General features: G+C 44.4%; 2 protein-coding genes across 2 annotated transcripts; both read left to right on the top strand.

The window, feature by feature from the left end:
- The first annotated feature begins 10079 nt into the window (after positions 1–10079).
- On the top strand, positions 10080–14207 carry LOC124701641 (polyamine oxidase 1). The gene is made up of 9 exons (XM_047233736.1): positions 10080–10245; positions 10351–10603; positions 12145–12291; positions 12401–12800; positions 12903–13052; positions 13150–13407; positions 13531–13612; positions 13753–13845; positions 13971–14207. Exons 1-8 carry the CDS (start codon positions 10134–10136, stop codon positions 13830–13832), a joined length of 1482 nt encoding a protein of 493 aa, XP_047089692.1. The 5' UTR covers positions 10080–10133; the 3' UTR covers positions 13833–13845; positions 13971–14207.
- Positions 14208–19725: 5518 nt separating this feature from the next.
- On the top strand, positions 19726–23165 carry LOC124696202 (polyamine oxidase 1-like). The gene is made up of 8 exons (XM_047228963.1): positions 19726–19843; positions 19962–20214; positions 21433–21579; positions 21685–21940; positions 22044–22187; positions 22294–22701; positions 22792–22873; positions 22994–23165. The coding sequence occupies exons 1-8, from the start codon at positions 19726–19728 to the stop codon at positions 23071–23073; spliced, it is 1488 nt and encodes a 495-aa protein (XP_047084919.1). The 3' UTR covers positions 23074–23165.
- The last annotated feature ends 2499 nt before the right edge of the window (positions 23166–25664 follow it).

Raw genomic sequence — 25664 nt, 5'->3', positions numbered from 1 at the left:
CGATGAGGGATTCAACATAAGGATCATAAGCTGCCTTCGGATGAGAAGGAACAACTTCTTCAGCCTTGGAAATGCCAGAATCCTCGGCATCAGTCCTTTTCCTTTTGTTCTTTGGAGAAACAGCAGGAGGAAGGGATTCAGTCGATTCACTGGCCTCAGACTCAACCTCTCTCTCATGGGAAGCCGCAGATCTGTGAGAACCCGCGATTTCACTTTCAGGAACAGAAGAGCCTTGAGTATCGTCGGCAACGATGGCCATTTCTTCGACTTCTCCACCCTCAGGAAGAGGAGGAAGGGAAGTCATACTAGGATGGTCCTGAAAAAATAGAAACCAAAGGAAAAGTAAAGAGACGACAATACAATGAGATGCAGAAAAAAGGGCGCAACAAGATAAAAATTCGGAAAGACAAAATACCTTGGGGAGTGGATTGGTGGAGCTGTATGGTTCCACGCGACAAGAAGAAGGAACTGGATCTTTGCCCAGGCGAGAAAGTCTTCGAACCAACTTCTCCAAGTCCTTGGTGGAAAGGTCACCGGAGATTCTGTTGGCGTCATTTTTACCAGAGTACGTCCAAAGGGGATTTTTGCGAGCTTGAAGAGGCTGCACTCTAATCCTAAGGAAGTAGGCGAGTGATTTGAACACCGCACGGCTCTTTGCCTCGAGTGTTTTGAAGCTGACGAATACGAGACATGAGTGCCTCTGTCGTCTTTTTCTCTTCCTCAGAAGCTTCGGCATCCCAAGAACGGCGACGTTGGATTTTGGCATTTCCGTCGAAAGGAACTATGTTGTGCTCAACGAGTTGGCGCTTTCTTCGTGAATGTAGAGCCACTTTTTGCGCCATCCTTGGACCAGAATCGGGAAACTTGACATCGAAATAGTCGACATCGGTGCGAACACAGATAACAACGCCACCGATGTTATAAGTGACGTTGTGGGAGCCATTGCGGCGAAGGCAGAAAATGCGCTTCCAAAGGGCCCAATTGGGAGCGACTCCAAGGAAGCATTCGCAAAGGGTGATAAAAATAGAAATATGAAGGATGGAATTAGGGGTCAGCTGGTGCAGCTGAATCCCATAAACAAAAAGAAGGCCGCGGAGGAAATCATGGATTGGAGGCGAAAGGCCGCGGATTAGATGGTCAACAAAACTAACCCGGTATTCCATTGGAGGATTGGGGTAGCTTTCTTCGCTAGGAAAGCGGATGGCATCCTCCTTCATAAGGCCGAGCCTCTTCAGCATGTTGGTATCTTGGTTGGAGATTTTCGATCTCTCCCACTCAAGATCCTCGGCGGCCATCTTGGATTCCGAGTACTCGTGGTGAGTCAGCGCGCGCGCGGTGGCATCAACGGCAATGGGCGGAGCAATGTATGCGAGTGCGGAAAATCGGAGAGAGTTGGGCGCAGGGAAGTTTTGCGAAGAGGAATGGGTGAGCGGCGCAAGCAAGGGGATGAACGGAGGTTGAAGACAGGTTTTTATAAGAATTGAGGGTCGCGTAAAGCCGTTGGATGAGGAAATCGTGTGGTGAGAATCGATCTTCCGGTTACAAGGGCAAAAAAGTATTTTTACCGAGATAGGCGTTACCGTACGTGCGCCAGAAAAAGCGGAGGACGTGTGTCCCCCACTTACACGATGTGTCAACGTGGTGGAAACGATGGACCCACAAGGCAGGAAAAACTCGGCCATTGATAGAGTTGAAGAAAAATTTGACTAGGGAAAATATGTCCACGAGAAAAATAAAAGGAGAATGGCGACAGGATAAGTTATTTGAATACATCGGGAGCTTTTGGTCAGAAACAAGTTTTTGCCCAAATGCTCGGGGGCTACTCCCATCGGGAGCGCTGTTCACGCACCCGATAGATAAAAAAAAAAAAGGAAGAAGGGAAAGAATATCGGGAGATAATGGCAATATAGTGACAAGGTGGACTAAAATGTTGAGCCTACAACCAAGCACAAGTTCTTGGCTGTAGCCTCGGGGGCTACTCCCATCGGGAACGCTGTTCGCGTGCCCGATGAAAGTAACAAAGGAAAAATAGAACGAAGAAGAGAGTATATTTCGAGTTATAATTAACTCTACATATACTCCCATCGGAGAGCAATATAAGTCATATTTGACTCGATAAAATGTGCCATTCCAACAGCCGGAAAAGCACTCGACAATATATTCTCGAACGCCAAAGTTGCGATCAATTTCGAATGCCGCAAATTTGCGAAGGTAAGACCCCGCGATCTATTCTCGCTGGGCGTGGCATCGCCGAAGACTCGCGCTCTCGCTACTTTTATCCGTATCAACGGATACGAAGAAAAATCCTAACTGGACGCGTTAGGTACTCGATAAATTTTATCGGGACTCGACGGAATGGTAAGACCTTAAGCGGCACCCGTCGAAGTTTACACCCGGTATCCCGAGATCATGTCCGGGGACGTGATTTTGAAGTAGGTTTTTGCGGATTGCCACTAGAGCGCTTAACTAGTACCCGATCCGTCGGATGAACTAGCCCCAACTACCAATATCCCCGTACAATATAGAATTTTATGAGAAAAGTATAAAAGTTAGAGCTTCGGGTAAAAATAAACAGTGGAGATTTTCCCGACTCTACGATTCAAGCAAAATCTCGGGGGCTACCGACATAGGCATCCCAAATGGGCTCGCCGAATATAGTACCCGGGGTTTATTGAAGGCCCACTACCCGAAGAATAAGAAGATTCGGAAGCTCAGGATGTATTTAAGGAAAAGATAGAGTTGTAATAGGAGATGTTATTTGTAATCTGGCGGGATGAGTTAGAAACCGTCCCGGACTCTGTAACTTGTACGAAACGAAACCCTCGGCTCCACCTCTTATATAAAGGGAGTCGAGGGACGAGGAGATCATCGAATCATTGTCTGCAAACCCTAGTTTTCATATTCGTCGAGCACTTTTCGGCTGAAACCTTCGAGATCTACTTGCCCTCTACTTCTAACTAAACCCTAGCCTACAATCCATAGGCATTGATAAGTTAATCCCTTGTCACATACCATGATGTTCCTCTTGCTAATTAGGCAATACCTATCAGCCATCGGGATGCACCAGAGTGGTACAACCGGCAGCACTGAGTTCGCCGATAGATCATGCGAGCTCGAATCCTACTGCCCAAATCAAAGAACCATACAGCAAAAACAAAGATAAGAAAGCAACTTGTTGCACACTAACAATGTTCCTGAGTAACATCTTTACTAAGCAAATACCTTGTAAGCAAGCCCACTAACAATCTTCGTTGTATGCTGCCACTTATAAGTGCAACGCTGGTACAAGTAGAAGATGTACATATTATAGAACCAATCCCCGTACCCGCTATTGAAATTATAGTGAACTACGTAGCTATGAAGATCAGAAAACTAGGTGTTTGACGCAACTACACCACCCCCGGATTGAACCAAACTAGTCAAGCATTGCATATCTAAGCTACCAAGTCTAGATCTAAGCAAAACTACCAGATCTAAGCTAGAATTTTATGATACTCAGACGCCGCAAAGGAAGATGACGACATGTCGGCTCGGAAGACGAAGATGACATGCCGCAGCGGAGCTCCACCGGCCTGAAAAGGTTGTCCCCAGGGACGGAGCCAGCAGGGGGCTGGCTAGGGCCATGGCCCCCCTCATGGTGGAAATTTTTGTGAAAAATCCCTGGTTAATATTTATATTTGATCTGCAATTTTCCTAAATTTATCTCTATGGCCCCCTCCAATAAATTTTACATGCAATTGGCCCCCCTCGTGATAGTTTCCTGGCTCCGTCCCTGGTTGTCCCTTACTTGGTCTTCGGTGGAAAGATTGGCTCGGCGGAAAGCTCGAATGAGGGAAAATGGTGGCGCGGCTTTTGGCGGTGAGGCGGAGCGGTGTAAATAGGTGGCCAATATCGGCGAGAGGTAACCGAATTTCTTCCGTCGTATTTTCCCGAACGCGCGCGAGCTCCCGCCATCCTTTCCTCGCACGAGCTTGGAGCAAAATTTCCCCATCGAGCGCAAGAAGAGGTTGGCTCGCCAGGCACGGTTGAATCGAGCGTGCCTCCTCATACCGTCTCTAAGGTGCTTTAAACTTTGTGCGATGCATAAAATCTTTTACTCGTAGGCTACCAAACGCCCCCGATTTTCTTGTGCATAGAAGCGATAAACACCCCTAGAGCAACCAATCACGCTGCTAACTGAGGGAATTCAGTATTAGCTCATGGGCTCATGTAGCAAACAGTGAGTGCAGTACGCTTGACATTTCGCTGTAGGAATATGCACTGTTCAATCATCAGCCTACAAACAGTAGAGAAGTACGGAGTACTAGCTAAGCCGCGCCGTCACACACTTGGCATTATTCATTAACTGGAAGCCGCACACTGCCCTTTGTGATCCATTTATAAAAGCCGTGCGTATTACTGCCAACAACTATTACAACCGCGCTGCTAACCTGATTAAGCTGAACGCGGTGAAAAGGACCGACAAATATCTCTCTCAGCCACGGAATTTCGAAACGCACACCGGATGAGATGATATTGACCTCGTGTTATTCTGACCAAAATAGGAAGATGAGGGCAGTGGCACCCCCAGCCCACTAGAGTTCAAATCCCAGATTTGACACTTTGGTGTCTCATAAAGGCGGAATATTCTTCAGTGGGAGGCGACGTTCCCGTCGACAATGAGCGCCTGTGGTGACTTCGTCAATCTCAAGACCCACCGGATCAATTCTTCAAGCTAGTCTCTGGAGCGTCTTCATAGGCGTAGAGTGCGCGTGTGTGCGCTCATAGAAAGTGAGTGTGTGCGACGTATGTATGAAGTGTCTTTGATTGTACTGTGTTTCAAAAAAAAAAAAAAAAAAAAAAAAAGATAGCGGGTAGGGCGACCGTCTCCGTGCGTGCACGTGAAACATGAAACGGGAAAAGAAACAGTGTCCGTGACGGCGCCAGGGGGTACGTGGACCGATCGGGACGCGATAAGCAAGGAGGGCCGACAATACCATATCTGGGAATCCTGAGCTCCTGACCTGCATGCCTATCTGACTGCATAATAAGGACAGCGGGTGTCTGTATCACTGCATATATGCTGACAAATCCATGCAGGCACAAGGGGACGAGAGCAGCCAGGTGGGACTGATCGATTGGACCAGGACACATGCGCGTGCATCCATGCATGCGCGATCGACGTCGCCGTAGTAGATGATTATGTTTCGGCCTATATATGTAGATAGATGCAGGAAAGAATCTACAGTAAGAAAAGACCAAATTGAACCAAAACCCAAGAAAACTACACTTCATCTGTTTTCAGTTGCCCTGCGTTATGGGTCAGTGTTTGATCAATTATACAGAAAAAACATCGACATATACAATGTAAAATCAGTATTAATGTTAGAATTATCTAATGATATATTCTCGTACTATAACACATTTTGTACTGTATGCAATGATATTTTTTCTTATATACTTTGTCGGTTTGTTACCCGTGCGAGAACGATAGAATGAGAAAACTAGGCCCCCAAGCTGTGTGTTGCAGTTCTTCTCATTTTCTGATATTCACATAAGTCCAAAATGGTCATAATATATAATACAAAATTACTTGGATAAGTTTGTACATGATGCCTACAAAATGTGAGCTTAAGACAAAATCTTCAGTTCTAAGTAGGTGTTGTTTGAGTATGGTGGTGGTGTATTGTTCGTTGTACGTGTGTCCCTCCCATAAAGGCCTACTACTCTCTCCGAATGGGAATGTGAGGAAAAGGAGAGAAAATCGAGGCAGTACCATAAGCGGCTAGGGTTTATGTCCCCTCCGTCAGCGATGTCGTCGGTCCACCTGCCTTTGATGTCCTCTAGGACTTTTAGGTACGGCGGAACCCCGCCTCTCGCCGACAGGATGGTTCTCGTTTTTTTGTTTTAGGTTTTTTTGGTGTCTTCTTCGAGATGGTGAGGCAGCGGTGATATCCTGAAGTCAAAATAAAATCCTTCCCGCCATAGCGGTAAACCAAGCGCCGGTGGAGGGCGCATGGAGTCGTGTGTGCGGTAGATCTGCTGGGATCCGACCGGTTTTCGTATTCGTTTGTGTGGTTACAGATCCATCTCTTCCGATGTACGTATGGTGGTGGTGTATTGTTTGTTCTACTCGTGTCCCTCACATAAAGACCTACTACTCCCTATGTCCCTAGTTAAGTGGCGGAATCGCATTCCGATGTCGAAATATGTCTTATATACTATAAAAAACATAACACCCAATTTATATTCATTTTCTTGTTATACAATTATGAAATTATCAAATATCTCATGCATCATTATTGAGTAGCTTCGTTATCAATTATCACATGAAGCTAGCCCAGCAATCCCAGGGCTGCTCTACTAGGAAAACGAAATTATTTGTTTTGAAATGAGAGGAAAGGTACGATGTATATGACTGTGCGTACAGTGTGTATGACAAATCCATGTGAATCAGTGTTGTCGTGCTGCACCAGGTGGACCAGCTCGAGTGGATCAGATCGAACGCGCATGGATTCAACGTCGCAGCAATGAGATTATGTGGTCGCGCGGGCGCACCATGCAAAATGTGTTCCCCTTCCCCGCTTGTGTTTGTCTAGCCATTTTTAGCACCCGTGGGCAAACTGTTGCGTTCCCACCGATGGAAACGTTGATCCTGAAAGCCTGACCCAAACCAGTCTCATCTGTGAAGTACACGCAGTGTCGTCAATCTATCTATGTTTTTATTTCATGCATGTGCAAAAACTACGTTAATTAGCATACGTGCATACTAGCTTGAATGGTCGATTAGTTGTGGTTAATTTGACGTCCATTGTGTTAGGTTATTAGGCAATTTACGAGTGAGTTTGATTACCGAAATTAACATAACAAATGCACTAGCAGATTTAACCTAATACATCAGACTAAGGACATCTAGCATACCTGAATATGGAGCAAGTAATGGTGCAAAAAATAAGATGAAAAACACATACATCGCGGTCGGGAAGGTTGCTACCACAACTTCGGTGTTGAGCTTGGCCATGGTGCTATCGATCTCGCCTAATCCGGAGAGATCGACGATGAAACAGTAAGTCAGCGATGCAAGGAAGAAGTAAGCCGGCGATGAGGAGCTCGAATAGAGGCGACCGTTTGTGCCGAGACACGCTCCCCAATAACCTTAACATCCGTCTCCCCAGTTTAGGATCTCAACGGACGGGGAAGACTTAGAGAGAGAGAGAGAGAGAGAGAGAGAGAGAGAGAGAGAGAGAGAGAGAGAGAGAGAGAGAGAGAGAGAGAGAGAGAGAGAGAGAGAGAGAGAGAGAGAGAGAGAGAGAGAGAGAGAGAGAGAGAGAGAGAGAGAGAGAGAGGAGAGATAGAGAGAGAGAGCTGAGAACTCTAGATTTGTTATGTTTCTCATATCCCTAGGAAGGCAGTGACACTTGTCTAGCCTCACTACTGGAAAAAGGTTTAAGGCGGCAACAACACCCGTGACACAAAACCGAACATCTACCGCTAGTAACCCTTACCGATTTGGCGCACAAAAACTAAGCGATGATGAAGATTATCCAATCGTCTCCGGTTTAGTATAGAAGTGTGACAGAGCATTATATATGGTTGTCACTGGTTCATCAACGTCAGTACTTGCGTGTTCATTTATGCGTCGCTGGTTTATGGTACTAGGCAGCATCAACAGAATTCAATAAAAGTGATAGCCGTTTTTTTAATTCCAAGTTGTTCCAGTGGATCGAATTCGACCCATTATCATCATACAATGGAACCACAGAGTGAGCAAAGTGACGGACATTGTTGAGTCCAAAGCCAGTTGTGGCAGAGGGCCCCTACTTTTCTGATTTTCGCTTGTTCCACTGCCATGATTTCCTCGTGCCGCCGCCGTTCTCCCTCCAGCCGTATCCCAAGTTGCGGCCACCATGTTGCCTTCATTACGAGATGATGTGGGGCCGGTCGTGTTGGTGGTCGCGGCGGTGATCGAGTCAGGTTCTATAAACCATCCAATGGGTGCCTCCTCTCGCAGTCGGTCCTACGTGGGCTTCCACCTCCATGATTCATTCTATGTATCCCAAGCGCTCCTCTCTCCCCTTTCCACCACCGCCGCTACCATTCGTTTTCCTCTTCGGTTGGTGGTGTGGAGAGGTTTTCTGACATTACGATTGCAATGGAGTGCCAGGTCGGCCTTCATATTAATTATATTCCTACATACACTTACTTGGATCTTTTTTAATGATACCACTATTAGATATTATGTTGATTCTTCTCCAAACAGAAACCACCGATTATATAGTGAGCATCCCAAATTGCCCTCGTGAAGAGGAGAACTCTTCACTGGGAAATCTAATTTTCGGAATCCACATATTAGGATGTCTCTAGGATATTTGTTACTCACTTATATTAACTTAATTACTTCCTCTGTCCCACGAAAGTATTAATTAAGCTATATTCACCTTCAACATTAACATGGAAAGCTGTTGTAGCCATATCATGCACTAGATCTACCAAAAACATATGAGAAAGGTTATATAACCCATAAAAATAATAGAGATCAGTACTGCTACTTGAACATGAACATATAGTTCACTTATGTGTCACAATAACACACATGAATATCATAACACAAAGTTTAATCCCATGTATGTGGTCTTCGTGTACTTCTTTTGGATGGGCCAGCCCCATCACCATTCACCGCCTCCTTTGGTACATAGGTAAGGTTCCTCATGTACTCTGCAAGAGCCTTGTTTAGTGCCCTTTTATGAGGCTTCTGTGCGTTGGAATGAGATCCGCCATCGGCATGCTGCAGAAGTATTTTGAAGGATGTGTACAACACCTTAACATCTAAAGGGTATCGATAGCCCCTACACCAATCGATACACCTTGTAGGTTCCATCCTCTGTCAGCTTCAATATTTTCTCGTAATGTTCATACTTGTCATGGAGGTCACTACAGGTGCTACCGGGGTGTAGATTCACCTGTTGGACTTTCGTACAGAGATCTATTTTGGCTCATAGGTGTAGATTCACCTGTTGGAAAAACAACTTTTTAGATGTTCATTTTATGAAAATAATATTGGGGTGTACTTGTAGGCATTCTATACTCGCACACGAAGTTTCACGAAAATATGTTATGTTTTGTTGCCTGTGCAAAAAAGGATATTTTTCGGTGCTCTAAAATAGTTTTTCACGAGATATTTATTTTACATAGCCCACGTAAAATATTTTTTAGTGCAAAACTTTTGTGAGAAAACATAGGATGTCGGGATATGCACTAAACATTTTTTTATAGATTTTGCAATGGATTTTAAAAAATATTTTTCCTAATAGGTGCATCTACACCTATGAGCGAAAACACGGTGTCGGTTTTAACCTATCAGTACTACTCTCTTCGCTCTAAAATAAATGTCGCAGCTTTGTTTAGATATAAATGTATGTAGAATTGAAATGCATAAATATGAATGTATGTAGAATTGAAATGCATCTAGATACATTCATATCGGACAAATCTGCGACAATTATTTTGGAACGGAGTTACTACTCCACTCCACTAGATGTCATTCCTATCGGTGTCGTAGCTACATATTTGTTGCATTAGTTTCAAACAGAGCTAAATAGCTAGGTCTGGTAGAGGCACTCTACACACACGAGGGTATCTAGTGTACACATAGCTATATATCCCGATGTTTTAGGAGGAGGTGTTTTAGCTCATAGGAGCATTTACACCCATTATGTAAAATAATTAAAAAATAATTTTAAAGATGTTAAAAATTCTTACATAAAATCTATGGTGTACATCGTGATATTTTATATATGTTCATGCACAAGTTTTCGTGAAAAAACAATATTTTATGTGGCATGTATAAAATGATAAAAAAATGTCATGTACGTAGTCGTGTTGTAGTATCAAAATTTGTCTTTTTACGGGAAACACAGAAAAAACAAAAATTTCTGGAAACTTATGTACGAACATAAAATGTCTAGATGTATATACAATATTTTATTTTAAAATTTTTTAACACTTCAAAATGTATTTTTACACAATAAGTTCATATGCTCCTATGAGCCAAAGTGGATTGTTAGACGTTTTAGTGCTATATAAACAGTGCTAGTGCGAGAAGCGGAGGGGAGACGGTGTGTTCAGATCCAGCTGCCTATCCACCGAGGAGAGGCATGACGCCCACCACAGCCATCGCTCTAGTGTTAGCACTAACCCTAGCACACCATGCCAGCCTCGCCGCCGCCGCCGGCCCAAGGGTCATCATTGTCGGCGCCGGCATGTCCGGTATGGTCTGCACACACCATTGACGCGCAGTCAAGCACTTCAACTAGCTCACGTAAGCTTACACACGCCAACTAATTAAGACGTATGGGTTATGCATGGTTGCAGGGATCTCGGCGGGGAAGCGGCTGTCGGAGGCCGGGATAACTGACCTGGTTATCCTGGAGGCGACGGACCACATCGGCGGGAGGATGCACAAGACCAACTTCGGCGGCATCAACGTGGAGATGGGCGCCAACTGGGTGGAGGGCGTCAACGGCGGCAAGATGAACCCCATCTGGCCCATCGTCAACGCCACGCTCAAGCTCAGGAACTTCCGCTCCGACTTCGACGGCCTCGCCGACAACATCTACAAGGAGAAGTATATATATACGCTGGCCAACTCAGAATGAATTGCCACGAAATTAAACGCACGCATATGCTACTAATTCATGCATTAGAAATAATGCTTAAACGTTTGATGCTTGACTTACCGATGGTTGCTTGCTAGCCAGCTTAAGTTTCAGTAGAAAAACAGCAAATAAAAGACACAAAATTTTCAAAAGATAGGACTCTTCTAGGAAAAATAAGTCCCTTCTGATTCCGTTTTGAACAAATGAATGACTATCTTATAGTATTTCTTTGAAATCCCTAGGTGATAGGACATTCCGTAGATATTTTCAGAGCAAATTAAACATGAAGTCATAACTCATGTTTTTAAATTGGATGTGGCTAATTCTCAGTCGACCGAAAATGCGCATAACTGAAGTCTCCCTGCGGTTTCAATTTGGTTACTGTATGAACCCAAGAAACATAACACCTCACATTTTTAAGTCCATGCGTTTCAAACCGGGCATCATATTGTTGCACATATAATGTAAGCAAAAGTAACTTCAACAGGAACCATGCCACTTCTTTATCTGTGCAAATAGAGTTGTCACAGTCAATCCGCATGTGTCCACTTTTATACACGAATTCGCACATGTAACTTTTTTTTTGAACTTGCAAGTGAGAAAAAACAACTAGATGTCTAAACATGCATGGACATCACCAATGCATTTTTTCCCCAAAAGTCCCGGCCCACATCTAGGTAGTAGTATGCTACTGTAAATCATAATCCAGATCTAGGGATGACTGGTCTGAAAATTCGGAACTTCGGACCACTAGTCTAACTTTTTATTGATATCCGTGACAAGGAAATATGGGATTTTTTGAAAAAAAAAATTATTTCATTTTTGAAAAATACTAGGATTTTTTTTCACATATAGGTTGAGTTGAAACTTATGCACGTAAGAATTTTGTGAAATAAAATAAACTTGATTTTTTCCATATAAATGAGAATGCTACTGTTTATATTTAAAAATTGAGGCTCATTTTCTGAGTATTTTAGTCAAGTTCTAAAAGTTAATCCACCTGACGTGTGTAACTAAAATCCCCTTATCCAATCCCTATAAAAACCTTATCCAAATCGCAAAATGGCATTTAGAGATTTTTTGTGAGCAGACTTCCGGTTTGAAAATATTGTTGACAGCATATTTGCTACTCCCTTCGTTCCTATATGTAGGGCGTACAGTTTCTAGCACAGAAATTAAAAACAGAAGTGGATGAAAAATTAGATCATTGTTTGGTGGAATTACCCAAGCTAATTGATGCGAGAAAGTAGAGAAGTTTGCATGAAATAATGAAACATAATCAAATTTTAAAAGAAATATTCAGATGAGTGACGCGAGACCCTATATTATGGATCTTTTTTCCTTTCTCAAAAACAAATACTATATCAGTTTTTAGTCAAGTTCTAGAAGCTGATCCGCGTGACGTGTGTTACTAGAGTGATGTACGAAATCATAAATTTAGTAATCGTCATCTTACTGCATGTGCACCTGTTGTGCTGTTGGTGTGTATATAACTTGTTCTTTTTTACAGGGGCGGTGTGTACGACAAAGAATACGCGCAGAAAAGGATCGACCGGTCGGACGAAGTGGAGGAGAACGGCGGGAAATTGTCCGCCAAGCTGCACCCCAGCGGCCAGGATGACATGTCCATCCTCGCCATGCAACGCCTCAACGACCAGTACGTCACTTACTCCTTCCTTCTTCCCTGATTCGCTCGGCTCAGTCCACAGGGAAGACCCCAATCACCTATAGAGTACTGACGAACCTGGACATGATCTATCTGTCAGCCTGCCCAACGGGCCGACGTCGCCGTTGGACATGATCCTGGACTACTTCAAGTACGACTACGAGTTCGCCGAGCCGCCGCGGGTGACCAGCCTGCAGAACGTCGTCCCTCTCGCCACCTTCGAGGACTTCGGAGACGACGTCTACTTCGTCGCCGACCAGCGCGGCTACGAGGCCGTCGTCTACTACCTCGCCGGCCAGTACCTCAAGGCCGACAAGTCCGGCAACATCGTCGACCCGCGCCTGCAGCTCAGCAAGGTGGTGCGAGAGATCTCCTACTCCCGCAGCGGCGTCACCGTGAAGACGGAGGACAACAAGGTGTACAAGGCAGACTACGTCATGGTCTCTACCAGCGTGGGGGTCCTGCAGTCCGATCTCATTCAGTTCAAGCCACAGCTGCCTGTCAGTTTTTCTTCTGCTACTCCGATTTCTCATGTCACGCTTTCTAGCTCATCAGCTGGTTTGGTTAGTTGCATTCTAAACATTTCATGCTGATTAATTCAGAACTGGAAGGTTCTGTCGATCTACCAATTCGACATGGCCGTGTACACCAAGATTTTCGTCAAGTTCCCCAAGAAGTTCTGGCCCGAGGGCAAAGGCAGGGAGTTCTTCCTCTACGCCAGCAGCAGGAGAGGCTACTACGGAGTATGGCAGGTACATATATAGCATGATCGATGCTTGACAATTTTGCATCAGTGGCGCAGCCTCAAATCTTTAACGATGTTAAACGTACTTGTGTTTGTTTGTTCAGGAGTTTGAGGCGCAGTACCCAGACGCCAACGTTCTCCTTGTCACCGTCACCGACGAGGAGTCGAGGCGGATCGAGCAGCAGTCGGACAACCAGACCAAGGCGGAGATCGTGGAGGTGCTGAGGGACATGTTTCCCGGTGCGGACGTGCCCGACGCGACGGACATCCTCGTCCCACGGTGGTGGTCCGACAGGTTCTACAGGGGCACCTTCTCTAACTGGCCCATCGGTGTCAACCGCTACGAATACGACCAGCTCAGGGTACTCCACAAGTCCCATCCTACCGTGGTTCTGAATTGCTCCTTTGAATTATCATGTGGTTACAAAGTGTGTAATCAGCATCTGAAACCATATATGATCTTACATGTTCTTTCTTTCCCCTAGGCGCCGGTTGGGAGGGTTTACTTCACCGGGGAGCACACCAGCGAACACTACAATGGCTATGTCCATGGAGCTTATCTTGCAGGTATGTATGACAATATCCACTTTGCATGATCTTGAGTTTGAAATGATCTACAGTAATTTACTCGTCATTTTGCTAATAAAACATCTTGTTGCTAAATTTGTAGTGCTTATGTGTATTGTTAATATCTTTTTTTTTGTCAGGTATTGACTCTGCAGATATTCTGATCAATTGTGCTCAGAAGAAGATGTGCAAATACCACGTCCCGGGAAAGTATGAGTAGAGAGGCTTCAGAGGTAACATCTATTGATAGATGGTTTCAAATTATGTGCTGGCTATGCCCGGCCAGCCACCTAATCATTATGGCAGGACATGCCATAGCGACTTACAATCATTATATTGATTCTAGTTCTTATTGCAGGCATTTCATCGTAAGCGCATGACGCCGGTTCATGGGTCTGCATCCACGAGTAGAAACTCCTCCGGAGGGCGTTGTCTGTCTGTCGCAGCGGCGCCATCTGTTCGTGTTAAATCAATTATTCAGGCTGAACTTGTGTCTTAATTTGTTGTGTATGGTTTTCCATTGTTACCTGATCTATTGGCGGGATCTTCACGTTCCCTTAAATTGAATAAAGTCCTTGTGGATGTGACTTCATAATGGATACTCTGTTCCTTTTGTGCCATGACAATGCCATTACAAGACACCTACATCTGGTAAGGGAAAAGGAAACAGGGTATCAACAAAATTTATGGCGAGAGAATATTCAACCGGGCAGGTCTATGAAAGGTGGTCATCGTACAAGACCGGGATGGCCTGGCCTAGCTAACCGCCATCTCGCCGGACCCGTTGCACAAGGCCTAGTATTCCGTAGCCCGGTCGATCCATCCAATCTCGTCTTTACCTCCACTGAGATGGGCCGGACCAATCTCGCGACTCAGAGTCAGGCACCAGGTTCAAGTCTGCCCATGAAACCAAAAACATCGACTATTTTTAAGGCGGCTCTAGCAATCAAGCCGTCGTGGGGATAAATATTTACCCTGCATAGGAAAGTGCGCTCATCAAGTTTCTCCATGAGAATCGTGACATATTCGTATGGAAACCTTAAGACATGTCAGGTGTCCCGAGAGAACTCGGTGTGCACCACTAACAGTCGACAAAGACGTGAGGCAAGTCAAGCACCCGCTTTGACGCCTAAATAACGAAAGATGCCAAGTGATTTGCGAAGAAATAGTCTGGCTCCTAGTTGCCGGGTTCATCATATATGGTGGTCATGCATCCTCAATGGCTGACAAACTCAGTCCTGGTGCTAGAGAAGAACAGAACTGACGCATGTGCGTCGACTACACCAACCTCAACAAAGCATGCCCCAAGGACCCGTTCACCCTCCCACGAATCGACCAAGTGATCGACTATAGAACAGGTTCAGAACTACTGTGTTTCCTCGACGCGTACTCGGGCTATCTCTAGATCAAAATGGCCCTCGAGGATCAGGAGAAGACATCCTTCATGTCTGGGCGTGGCATAGAGGCGAATCTGGAAAACATTGCAACCATTGCCAAGCTTGGCAGGCCAAATGATCTGGGGACGTTTAACGACTCGTCGGATGCATCGCAACACTGAGCCACTTTACCTCGAGATTGGAAGAAAATGTGAGGCCACTATACAAGCTAATGTGGAAATCCAATACTGCCGTCCGGTATAAAGAGGTAGATGCAGCTCTCACAACGCTTAAAAAGATGCTCTCCGAAGCACCAATACTAGTGGCTCCTAAAGATAAGGAGCACATTCTGCTATATAAAGTGGCTACCAACTGCATCATCATCATTCTTGTGGTGGTCAAGCACACCCGGAGGAAGGATCAACGACCTGCATATTATATCAACGAGGTACTCTCCAAGTCCAATCATCGGTATCGTCAATACCAAAAATTGGCCAACCTCATATTCATGGCACAACGGTGGCTCAGGCACTACTTCCAGGAGCATCCAATACCCACCTTTACCGAAAATCATCCGGAACCGGGAAGCAACTTGGAGAATCGCTAAGGGCAGTGGAAATCGACGTTTGCAACATCACCTACCAGCCTTGGATGGCTCGCAAGCCCTTATAGATTTCTTCGTCGACTAGATGGAGACACAAGAGCCAGAAGTATGACTGATAATTGCAGTTTTAGATTGTTTTTACTCCCTTATTTCATATAAATATCCTTATGTAGCATTAGGATTTTGGTAATTTACTGGACTCCTGTGCACCTTTTTGCTTGTTTCAGCAGGATCTCAGAATATTGACGCAATGATAAATTATCAATAAAAACTATCATTTTATGGTATTTTGACGTGATAAAAGTCATATAAGCACCCAACCACGCACCTGGGCCAAAGGAAAACGCGAGGAGAAGCTCCAGAACGTTTAACGGGCATCGATGCGGGGTGACCCCGCCCGTACGCCACGTTAGGAGCACGACCTCGTCAAATACTTTCACCTCGCGCAGACGGAAGGAGATGGGCATCTCAACTATACAAAGGACCAAAGGAGATGTGAATCTCAACTATAGGCCATCCATACCGGGACAACATGAACAACAGACATTGAGCATCCTGTCCAACTCTCTCTCACTTTTTTCTCAAACTCTTTTTGTTTCTTTTCTCACACTCTTTTTTCAGAACTTTTTCACACAACTTTTTTTTTCACTCTTTCTCTTGAGGATGCTCGTTGCTGAAACTTCCACCATGATTGACCATGTCTTCGGTTAGCGGCCCATAGCTCTTCACTAACAATGCATGCTTACTTGCTTAAATAACCTCTATTTATTTCACAAGAGATAGCCATCAATAAAACAAAATAAATGATGATCAACGTAGGGTGCAATACCCCAAAAGTGCAATGTTGAAAGACTTTCCCAGTAAACATGGTTACGGTCTAGCTCATTACTCATAATCAGTCAAACCAACAACATGCATAGAGGTATTTCCTACCAAACCTTTCTTTTTATGAGCTTTAAATTACACAAAAAGAATATTTTGAAGAGGTTGGAGGCAAAACACACACATTATACTTGTAATAGAAAGTGCTATAAGGTAGATATTGGATTTGAGTTGAGCTTGGAAACAAGTCTATGCTTGTGTAAAAATTCAATTCTTTTGGCTAGCAAGAGGTCTAAAAGCATGCAATTGTATCCACAGATTATTCATTCATCATCAAACAATGATACTTAAAATTAAACATCTATATATACTAGCAAGAAGTAGCACTAAATAAGGCACATAACAAATCATCACTCAATATAGCATGTGAAACTAATAGTACTATGCACAATATAAATTTCAGCTTTTAATGCATCCCTCTTCATCTTTTTATAACATGCAACTCACTTTCATGGAAGTATTCAAGAATATGATAATTTGTTTCAGTACCTTTATAATAAGAATTCAAGGCATTTTTCATGATGATAATATTTACTTCAAAGCAAAACTAGACACAAAACTAATAAGACGCTCCAAGTTTTTGCGAGAATTCTATGTTGCTCAAAAAACAAAGTTAAGAAGTGCGCAAACCGAGAGATTTGATATGAGAGTCTAGTGGGGTGCCTTGGGCATTCCCAAGCTCATGGTCTTCACCATTCTTGGATTTCTCTTGGTGTGGTGTTCTTCCATTCCCTGTGAAAAAACTTCAACACAAAACTTTCTTCCCATTCTTTTTTCCAAAAACTCTTTGAAAGTTTCACCGAGATTTACAAGGTAATTGCTGAAAACATTCAAAATGTGTTCAATAGCTTGTTTTGAAGCCATATTAAATAGAACCCCAAATATTCAAACGATTAGCAAATTGGATGTATGGTTCCAAATATATGAAAGTTTCAATTTTTGAAACTAAATGAACTGAAGTGTGAAAGGTAGAGAAGCCACCTGACAAAAGTTCAATAAAGCATGCAAGGAGAGAGAAGTTACGTGACAAAATTCAATGAAGTACGCAAGGAGAGAAGATGTGGGGTGTCATGGTATATACTATGCATGCTAGAATAGCTGCTCTCAACAACCATCGGTTGCCGAATTGAAAAAATAGCTATGTAGCTTGCTGTCCTAGAAGAACTCTATGGCACATATACCATTGAAAGGACCCTAGAGAGGTGAATAGGTTTCTACAAAAATGACTTTGCTTTTCAACTAAGTGAGACAGCCTATATAATGCAAAAAAAAAAGATAATTCAAGCAGGGAGGCTATGGAAAATATAAATGCACAAGTACAAAAATGCCATGATAGAGAATAACCAAGGTATGCCACAAGTAGACGAAGATGTAACCCGATGTTCCCTTACTTGGGGGAAGGTATGCCACAGTTGCATAGGTGTGGGCTACCACGAAAGAGTCACGAATAGCATGAAGGCTCATGTTTTTGTTCTTGATCCTCCTCCATGAAGAAAGAGCTCAATCACCAGTGGTAGGCGTTAAGGTGACCTACAAACCCTCACAAATTTCCCACAACATAATCAACAATCCGGAAGCTTCCATGTGACTTAGCACGCGTAGGATTTCCCAACAAGCCGAAGTGTAAGAAGAAACTTGATAAACTCGAGGGGGCGTGATTTGGCTTGGTGGAAACATAAGTTCAGATCTCCTCTTTAGATTTCTCAAAGAGATTTAAATTTGGGGGTGAAGGAATGGTGAGATCTCTAAGAAATGGTGGTGCTCAATGTTGGAGGAGAGGATATGGGTGTTCTTCCTTTTCATGCAGTGAGATAGTACGCGTAGCTTACATAGGTCCGCATGGAATTTGATCGTTACAGTTTTTCTGTCGTCCGGATCGAGCCCGGAGAATTCCAGGATATGTAGCTGGTCACCTAGATTTTATTCCGGATGGATCCAGGCTGGCACTCGGCGAGAGCTTAGCTGCAGCAAAACCCTTAAAACTACTCGGACAAAATTTCGGGCAGGAAACAAATTATGGGCAACTCCGGGCATATAGGAAAATAGATAATAGTGTACAAGCCATTTCAGAGGTGGAGCTCCCTCTCTCATTTAAAAAATGGTGAAGGAGATGTGTATGGAAGAAAACCTGAGTTCATCCTTTTCAAGTTCATCAAGTGACCTCTCTTAATGGTGCGGAATACCTATCAATCAAGTAAGTAGAAATACATCAAGAAGCTCACTGACACTTTTCTCCATTTCAAATTGTGGGATCTCGTTCCTCAGAACATTTTTCGCCTCGAGGAAACATGAGTACACACTTGTAGATTCCGTTACTCCCCTAAATCTAGTGTCATCTTCAGAAAAATATAATTAAGGGCAAATTTCTCTTACAACCATGCATGCTAGAATCGCCCCTCTCAACAACCATTGTTTGTCACATTGAAAAATTACCTATAGCTAGCTTACTCTCGTAGAAGAACTCTACACCACATATACCATACAATGTAAACTTGCCGCTCTCAACAACCGTTTGTCGCATTGAAAAAAGAGCTAGCTAGCTTGCTCGTAAAAGAACTATGTGCCACATATACATGCCCGCTAGAATCGCCACTCTAAACAACCATCCATTGTCGCATTGCAAAAAAGTTAACTAGATTGCTCTTGTAGAAGAACTCTATACCATGTACCGATCTCAACAACATCGCTTGTTGCATTAGAAAAAAGAGTGGCTAGATTGATCTGGTAGAAGAACTTTATACCATATATACCGTGCACGCTAGAATAGCCGCTCTCGACAACCGATGGTTGTCACATTGTAAAAGGATATAGCTGCTTGCTCGTAAAAGAACTCTGTGCCACATATACATGCACGCTAGAATCACCACTCTCAACAACCATCAGTTGTCGCATTGCAAAAAAGTTAACTAGATTGCTCTTGTAGAACTCTATACCATGTACGGATCTCAACAATATCGCTTGTCGCATTAGAAAAAAGAGTGGCTAGATTGCTCTCGTAGAAAAACTTTATACCATATATACCGTGCACGCTAGAATAGCCGCTCTCGACAACCGATGGTTGTCACATTGTAAAAGGAGATAGCAAGCTTGCTCTCGTAGAAGAACTCTATACCACACGATATACATTTCGCGTTCATATATACTACATAATACATCTCGGCTTCATCGTGTTATATGAACAGGGCTAGTGTGAAGCAGAGAGGTGACGGTGTGTGTCCGGGGTCCGGCTAGCGTATCTAGTAAGGAGAGACATGACGTTCACCAGTACGACAGCCACTGCTCTAGTGTTAACACTAACGCTAGCACACTATGCATGCCTCGCCGCCGCCGCCGGCCCCAGGGTCATCATCGTCGGCGCCGGCATGTCCGGTACCTGCACACACCACAGCATATTGATCACAGATCCAATTCTTCTACTAGGTAGCTAGTGCACTGCACGTATGCTAAACTAGTTGATTTACACGTTCTCTGCGTGCATGATGGGCAGGGATCTCGGCGGGGATGCGGCTGGCGGAGGCCGGGATAACGGATCTGGTGATTCTGGAGGCGACGAACCACATCGGCGGGAGGATGCACAAGACCAACTTCAGCGGCCTCAACGTCGAGATGGGCGCCAACTGGGTGGAGGGCGTCAACGGCGGCAAGATGAACCCCATCTGGCCCATCGTCAACTCCACCCTCAAGCTCAGGAACTTCCGCTCCGACTTCGACGGGCTCGCCGGCAACGTCTACAAGGAGAAGTACGCCAACTCGCGATGAATTATCACGAAATTTAACGCATGCATTTGCACTTGACTCGTGCGTGGGAACTAGGGTATGCTTGATCTGACCAACGCTAGCTTGGTGGCGTTTCAGAAGAAAAATAGAACTGAGCGATACCAATTAATCACTATGAATTATGATGAAATGCTTTTCTTAAGTGAAAAAATATTGGGTCTGGAGTTAGTTTATTCCCACAAGATTCAGGCGCCTGTTTGGAACAAATGTGAAACACGTGATAATTCTGAAAATACATGATTCCTCTAGGTAAATTCCTTGGGTACTGTTTTGAATATTAAAAAATCGAAATTCATATAGGAAAGACATTACTAGTACAAATTCGTAGAGAAAGGATCCGTGGCACCCAAGCTCACTGGCTTAGAAATGGAAGTTTTAAGTTTCAAAAAATCCCCCAAAAAATTTCCATATACACCTACACATCTTTTGCATACTCGGATGCGTCACCTCTTTGAAAAAGTACCAAAAGCCTTGGCGAGATTCGATTTAGTTAGAGAAAAAGGACTTTGTCCACGTCTAACGGTGGTGGAAGCTAAACTTTCGTTTTATTTTTGGGTTACAGAAAAAAAAACAAATTTGAGGTTGTATATGTAGGAAAAAAATCTTATTTTAATCCGTAATTTGTGTTTTTTATTTAGCGCAAATAGAGTGTATTGTTTAGCGTACGTACTACATATTTATATGTAGTTGTATATTTTTTAGTAATATTTTTTAGAGCAAAAGGGAAATATATTAAGCAGAAGTGGTTACATTGAGATCATGGTTCGGTTCCTGAGCAACACAATCAAGATCCGAGCCAAGCCACATCCTAGTTTGAAAATCTATACTTGTAAAATTTCCAAGACAGTGTCTTATCCTAATCTGCGAACGATCCACTTTTACAAAACAAAATTTTCTACTACCATTAACTAAAAATCTAACTCCTTTTTTTATGGCGGGAAATAACTTTTTTCATTTTTTGAAGAAAAAAGAGCACCGGTGCTCATGCGAACTACTTTAACAGTTTCCGAAATTCGTACTCCTATATAAAGAGGAGCTGGGCCACCACTTTGTATGAATGGTAGCCTCAATTAATCGACAACAGTCGCGCTGACCAATATAAATTATAGAGGGCCAAATGTAGAATGCTGCTCGATCGCATGCTGTGATGTTTCTGTGCACATAATAAAAGTTGTTCACAGGGGCGGCGTCTACGACAAAGCATTCGTGCAGAAAAGGTTGGAGCGGTCGGACGAGGTGGAGGAGAGCGGTGGGAAGCTGGCCGCCAAACTGAACTCCAGCGGCCAGGACGACATGTCCATCCTCGCCATGCAACGCCTCAACAACCAGTACGTTACCTGCTCCATTTCTTCTTCCTTCGGCTCGTCACCCACCCGTGGGAAAGGCCCAATCATCAATCAAATATACAAATCTGTCCTGGTTTGATCTGTCAGCCAGCCTAACGGGCCGTCGTCGCCGGTGGACATGGTCCTTGACTACTACAAGTACGACTACGAGTTCGCCGAGCCGCCGCGCGTGACCAGCCTGCAGAACACCGTCCCGCTCGCCACCTTCCAAGACTTCGGGGACGACCTCTTCTTCGTCGCCGACCAGCGCGGCTTCGAGGCCGTCGTCTACTTCCTCGCCGGCCAGTACCTCAAGGCCGACAAGTCCGGCAACATCGTCGACCCGCGCCTCCAGCTCAACAAGGTACCTAGTAGTAGATACTTGCCTACATTGTCATTTTCCCGTCAGAAATGGAATGAGAAACCACAAGTATCATACAATGAAATTTTGTGGTCATGCATTGCAGGTGGTGAGAGAAATCTCCTACTCTGGTAGCGGCGTCACCGTGAAGACGGAGGACGACAAGGTGTACAAGGCAGACTACGTCATGGTCTCTACCAGCGTGGGGGTCCTGCAGTCTGATCTCATTCAGTTCAAGCCACAGCTGCCTGTCAGTTTCTGCCCTTCTTCTCTTTTGTTTTGTGACTGAAGCCAGTGTTGATTTAGTTAGCCGCACGCATTATTCTGAGCCTTGGTTGCCATTCTGAATAAACCAGAACTGGAAGGTTCTGTCGATCTACCAGTTTGACATGGCCGTGTACACCAAGATCTTCGTCAAGTTCCCCAAGAAGTTCTGGCCCCAGGGGAAAGGCCGGGAGTTCTTCCTCTACGCCAGCAGCAGGAGAGGCTACTACGGAGTGTGGCAGGAGTTCGAGGTGCAGTACCCGGGCGCCAACGTACTGCTGGTCACCGTCACCGACGAGGAGTCGAGGCGGATCGAGCAGCAGTCGGACAACCAGACCAAGGCGGAGATCGTGCAGGTGCTGAGGAACATGTTCCCCGCCGCCGACGTCCCCGACGCCACGGACATCCTCGTGCCACGCTGGTGGTCTGACAGGTTCTACAGGGGCTCCTTCTCCAACTGGCCCATCGGCGTCAACCGCTACGAATACGACCAGCTCAGGGTACTCCACAAGTCCCATCCTATCGTGCTTCTGAATTTCTCGTGTCAATTATCATGAATTGTCATCTTACCTGTTCTTTCTTTCCCCTAGGCGCCGGTTGGGAGGGTTTACTTCACGGGAGAGCACACCAGCGAGCACTACAATGGCTATGTCCATGGAGCTTATCTTTCAGGTATATATGCATATGGCAAGTCCACTTTGCATGATCTTGAGAATGAAATTGATTTTATCGTACCATGGTAATGGAACATTTTGATACTAATTTTGTGTTTTATATGTATCTTTTTGCCAGGAATCGACTCTGCGGATATTCTGATCAAATGTGCCCAGAAGAATATGTGCAAATACCACGTCCCGGGCAAGTATGACTAGAGGTTTCGGTAGTAACCTTTAGTGATGCCAGTTCTAATAAATTTGAATGGGTTGGATGTGTCAGTCAAGTGATAGCAGAAGACATGTCTGCATCCATGAGTAATAAGATATGCCAACTTCTCGGGAGAGCGTCCTGCGTCTGTCACCGTGGCATTTGTTCGTGCTAGATCAATTGTTCACATTGTATGTGTGTCTTGTCTAAGGTTAAGTTGTTTACCTGATGTAGCGGTAGATGCTCGAGTTCTCTTAAGCTGAATGTAAGGTTAGTTTAGTTCACATGATTGTAGAAACCCTTTCGAAAAAAAAACATGACTCTAAAAACACATGAATAGAAGAAAAAAACAAATGAATAATCTACGCGCGAGAAACAAAGGAATTTTGTAAATTTTGTTGATTGGTTTACCGGAATAATAAAAATAGGATTTCTAATAAACATGGTCAAATCAAAGTCATATGACATGAGAAAGTATAATTAGGATGGCAATATGCCACTAGATACATCAGTCTTGTTCTTCGTGTGTAGGAATTTTTAAACTAGGTCCAAGTGGATTGTGAAACTCCCATGTTTTTTTTCCGTTTGAAAGCGAGATCAAAGGAAATTTTCTTAAGTTTTTTCCTTTGCACAATTCCTTTGAACCAAGTGGATGAATAGCGCCACCGTAGGATATTTTCCCATTCCTATGTTACTCCTCCACTTCTCCTTTGAACCAAACACGCCTTAAATCCTTGTGGATCATGGTATCCTTCATGATAAAAAAAATTATCTTTCCCTTCGATTACGTCGACGGTGCAGTGCCGTTGCTATGTCTCGGCGATCCAATGCCGTTCGATTACTCCGGCGAAGACTAGAGCTGTGGTGCCCCTTTTGCGTATCCCTGGGCTCCCCCTTGTGATCGCTGTACTTGGGTTGCGATGAGTTCTCATCGGCCAACCGTCCCATAGGTTTGTGGGGTGGCCACTTTTTCCTCCTCGGTCTTGTGTGTTGTGTGTGTGTTTTTCTTTTTCTTCTCCATCCTTGTAACCCCTGTGTACTCTGGTCCATTTGGACCCATCTTGTAGAGGCTGAAAAGCTTCATAGGCAACTTGACTGAATATATGTTCAGGCTGGCTTATGCCCGCCGTAGTCACAGTCAAAAAAAAATAAAAAAATTATCGTCTCAGGACCATGGGACTATGATACACCTACAGATTCTAAGAGATAAGAATCACGTGCCAACAAAATTAAAAAAATTAAAAACCTCTCATGTAGAAATGGAGAGTAGATAAACCCGCATATTTATTCATACAATCATGCATCACTGCGAGATACACCTATAGGAAGTTAATGGCATGTTTGATTCACATGATTTCACAAACGTATGAATAGGAAAACACGGGAATATGATGTTAGATTATTAGACAATTTCCATGTGAATTTAATTACCGAAAACAACATTACAGATGCATAAGCATACTTAACCACACACATCAGACTAAGCACATGCATCAGATATGAACATGGAACAAGTAGCAGTTGTAGGAGAGGAAAAGCACGTACATCGCGACCGAGAAGGTCGCATCAGCAGCACCACCATGGGAATCATTGAAGTCGCCCATGGTCGGATTTGTCGAGGAAGCAGTCGAACCGGCGAATAAGAGCATGAACAGCAGTGAGCAGTCGCGCCGAGACGCTCCACAAAAACCTTATCGCCCGCCTTCCGGTGCAGGATCTCGACGGACAGGGTTTCGGAGGCCTGCTCGAACTCGAACTCGAGTCACGAAACGCGACGGGCGTGCGTGACGAGACGAGGTGGAGGAGGAGCAGTGCGCGAGGGATCCTTCTATTTTCACTCACTTGGAAGGACTAGAACAGCAGCCCTTATATACCACTCCAACTCCCTACCAACTAGCAACGTGGGACTAAACTTTGTCCCCCAAGGCTGTCCCCAAGCTACCAACGTGATGGGCCTTGAGATTTCAGAAATTGTAGGTTATATGTGCTGCCTTACTGGACTGCAGCCCATCTACATCTAACAATCCCCCACCAGATCTCAGATGCACATCAGATGGCACATTAGTTTCATTCACAGTTTAATATACCTGCACTTCAGTGGAGACTGTTAAGTTGAACTTCCACCTAGGCAAGGAGCTATGCTTGACTACAACTGAATAATGGACTATGCCTTGAATTGTCAGCATTGTGCAGCAAGTTTCACCCAATGCTGGCACGGTACTAAGCTACCATAGCCTTCCCCTCGGGTGGAGCTTATAAGTCATACTCCTCGGCTCTTTATGAGCTTACTAGAGATTCACCCAAATCTCCCACACTATGACCAGCAGTGTCACTCATATAGGTGTGTTCTTCAAAGATCACCCTGTAGGACAACGCTTCGCTCATCAAGAGCCGCACAGAACACATTAAGACATTGTCAACCTGCCTTACAGTAACTATGAGAGAATTTGCATCTGCAGCGAAGTGGGAGTATTAAATTTTCTCTCAATTCAGTTGCTCTGGTTTGTTTTCCCAGGTCCTTGTTCACGGGATCTCCGATCACATAGGTTGGGTTGCCCCCTCGGCAACTCACGTGGGTCTCAAACCCATTGACATAGGC

This window comes from Lolium rigidum, chromosome 3 (assembly GCF_022539505.1).
Source record: "Lolium rigidum isolate FL_2022 chromosome 3, APGP_CSIRO_Lrig_0.1, whole genome shotgun sequence".
In the NCBI taxonomy this organism is placed as follows: domain Eukaryota; kingdom Viridiplantae; phylum Streptophyta; class Magnoliopsida; order Poales; family Poaceae; genus Lolium; species Lolium rigidum.
Note: the sequence above shows the minus strand (reverse complement) of the source record. Positions and strands in the feature narration are given on the sequence as shown.

Bases quoted from the DNA above. Each gene is read 5' to 3' on its own strand.
- LOC124701641 (XM_047233736.1), top strand. From the start codon at position 10,134: ATGACGCCCACCACAGCCATCGCTCTAGTGTTAGCACTAACCCTAGCA. The intron at 10,246-10,350 runs GTATGGTCTGCA...GCATGGTTGCAG, and splicing joins TGTCGGCGCCGGCATGTCCG to GGATCTCGGCGGGGAAGCGG. The intron at 12,292-12,400 runs GTACGTCACTTA...TCTATCTGTCAG, and splicing joins ATGCAACGCCTCAACGACCA to CCTGCCCAACGGGCCGACGT.
- LOC124696202 (XM_047228963.1), top strand. From the start codon at position 19,726: ATGACGTTCACCAGTACGACAGCCACTGCTCTAGTGTTAACACTAACG. The intron at 20,215-21,432 runs GTACGCCAACTC...AGTTGTTCACAG, and splicing joins GGCAACGTCTACAAGGAGAA to GGGCGGCGTCTACGACAAAG. The intron at 22,188-22,293 runs GTCAGTTTCTGC...TGAATAAACCAG, and splicing joins AGTTCAAGCCACAGCTGCCT to AACTGGAAGGTTCTGTCGAT.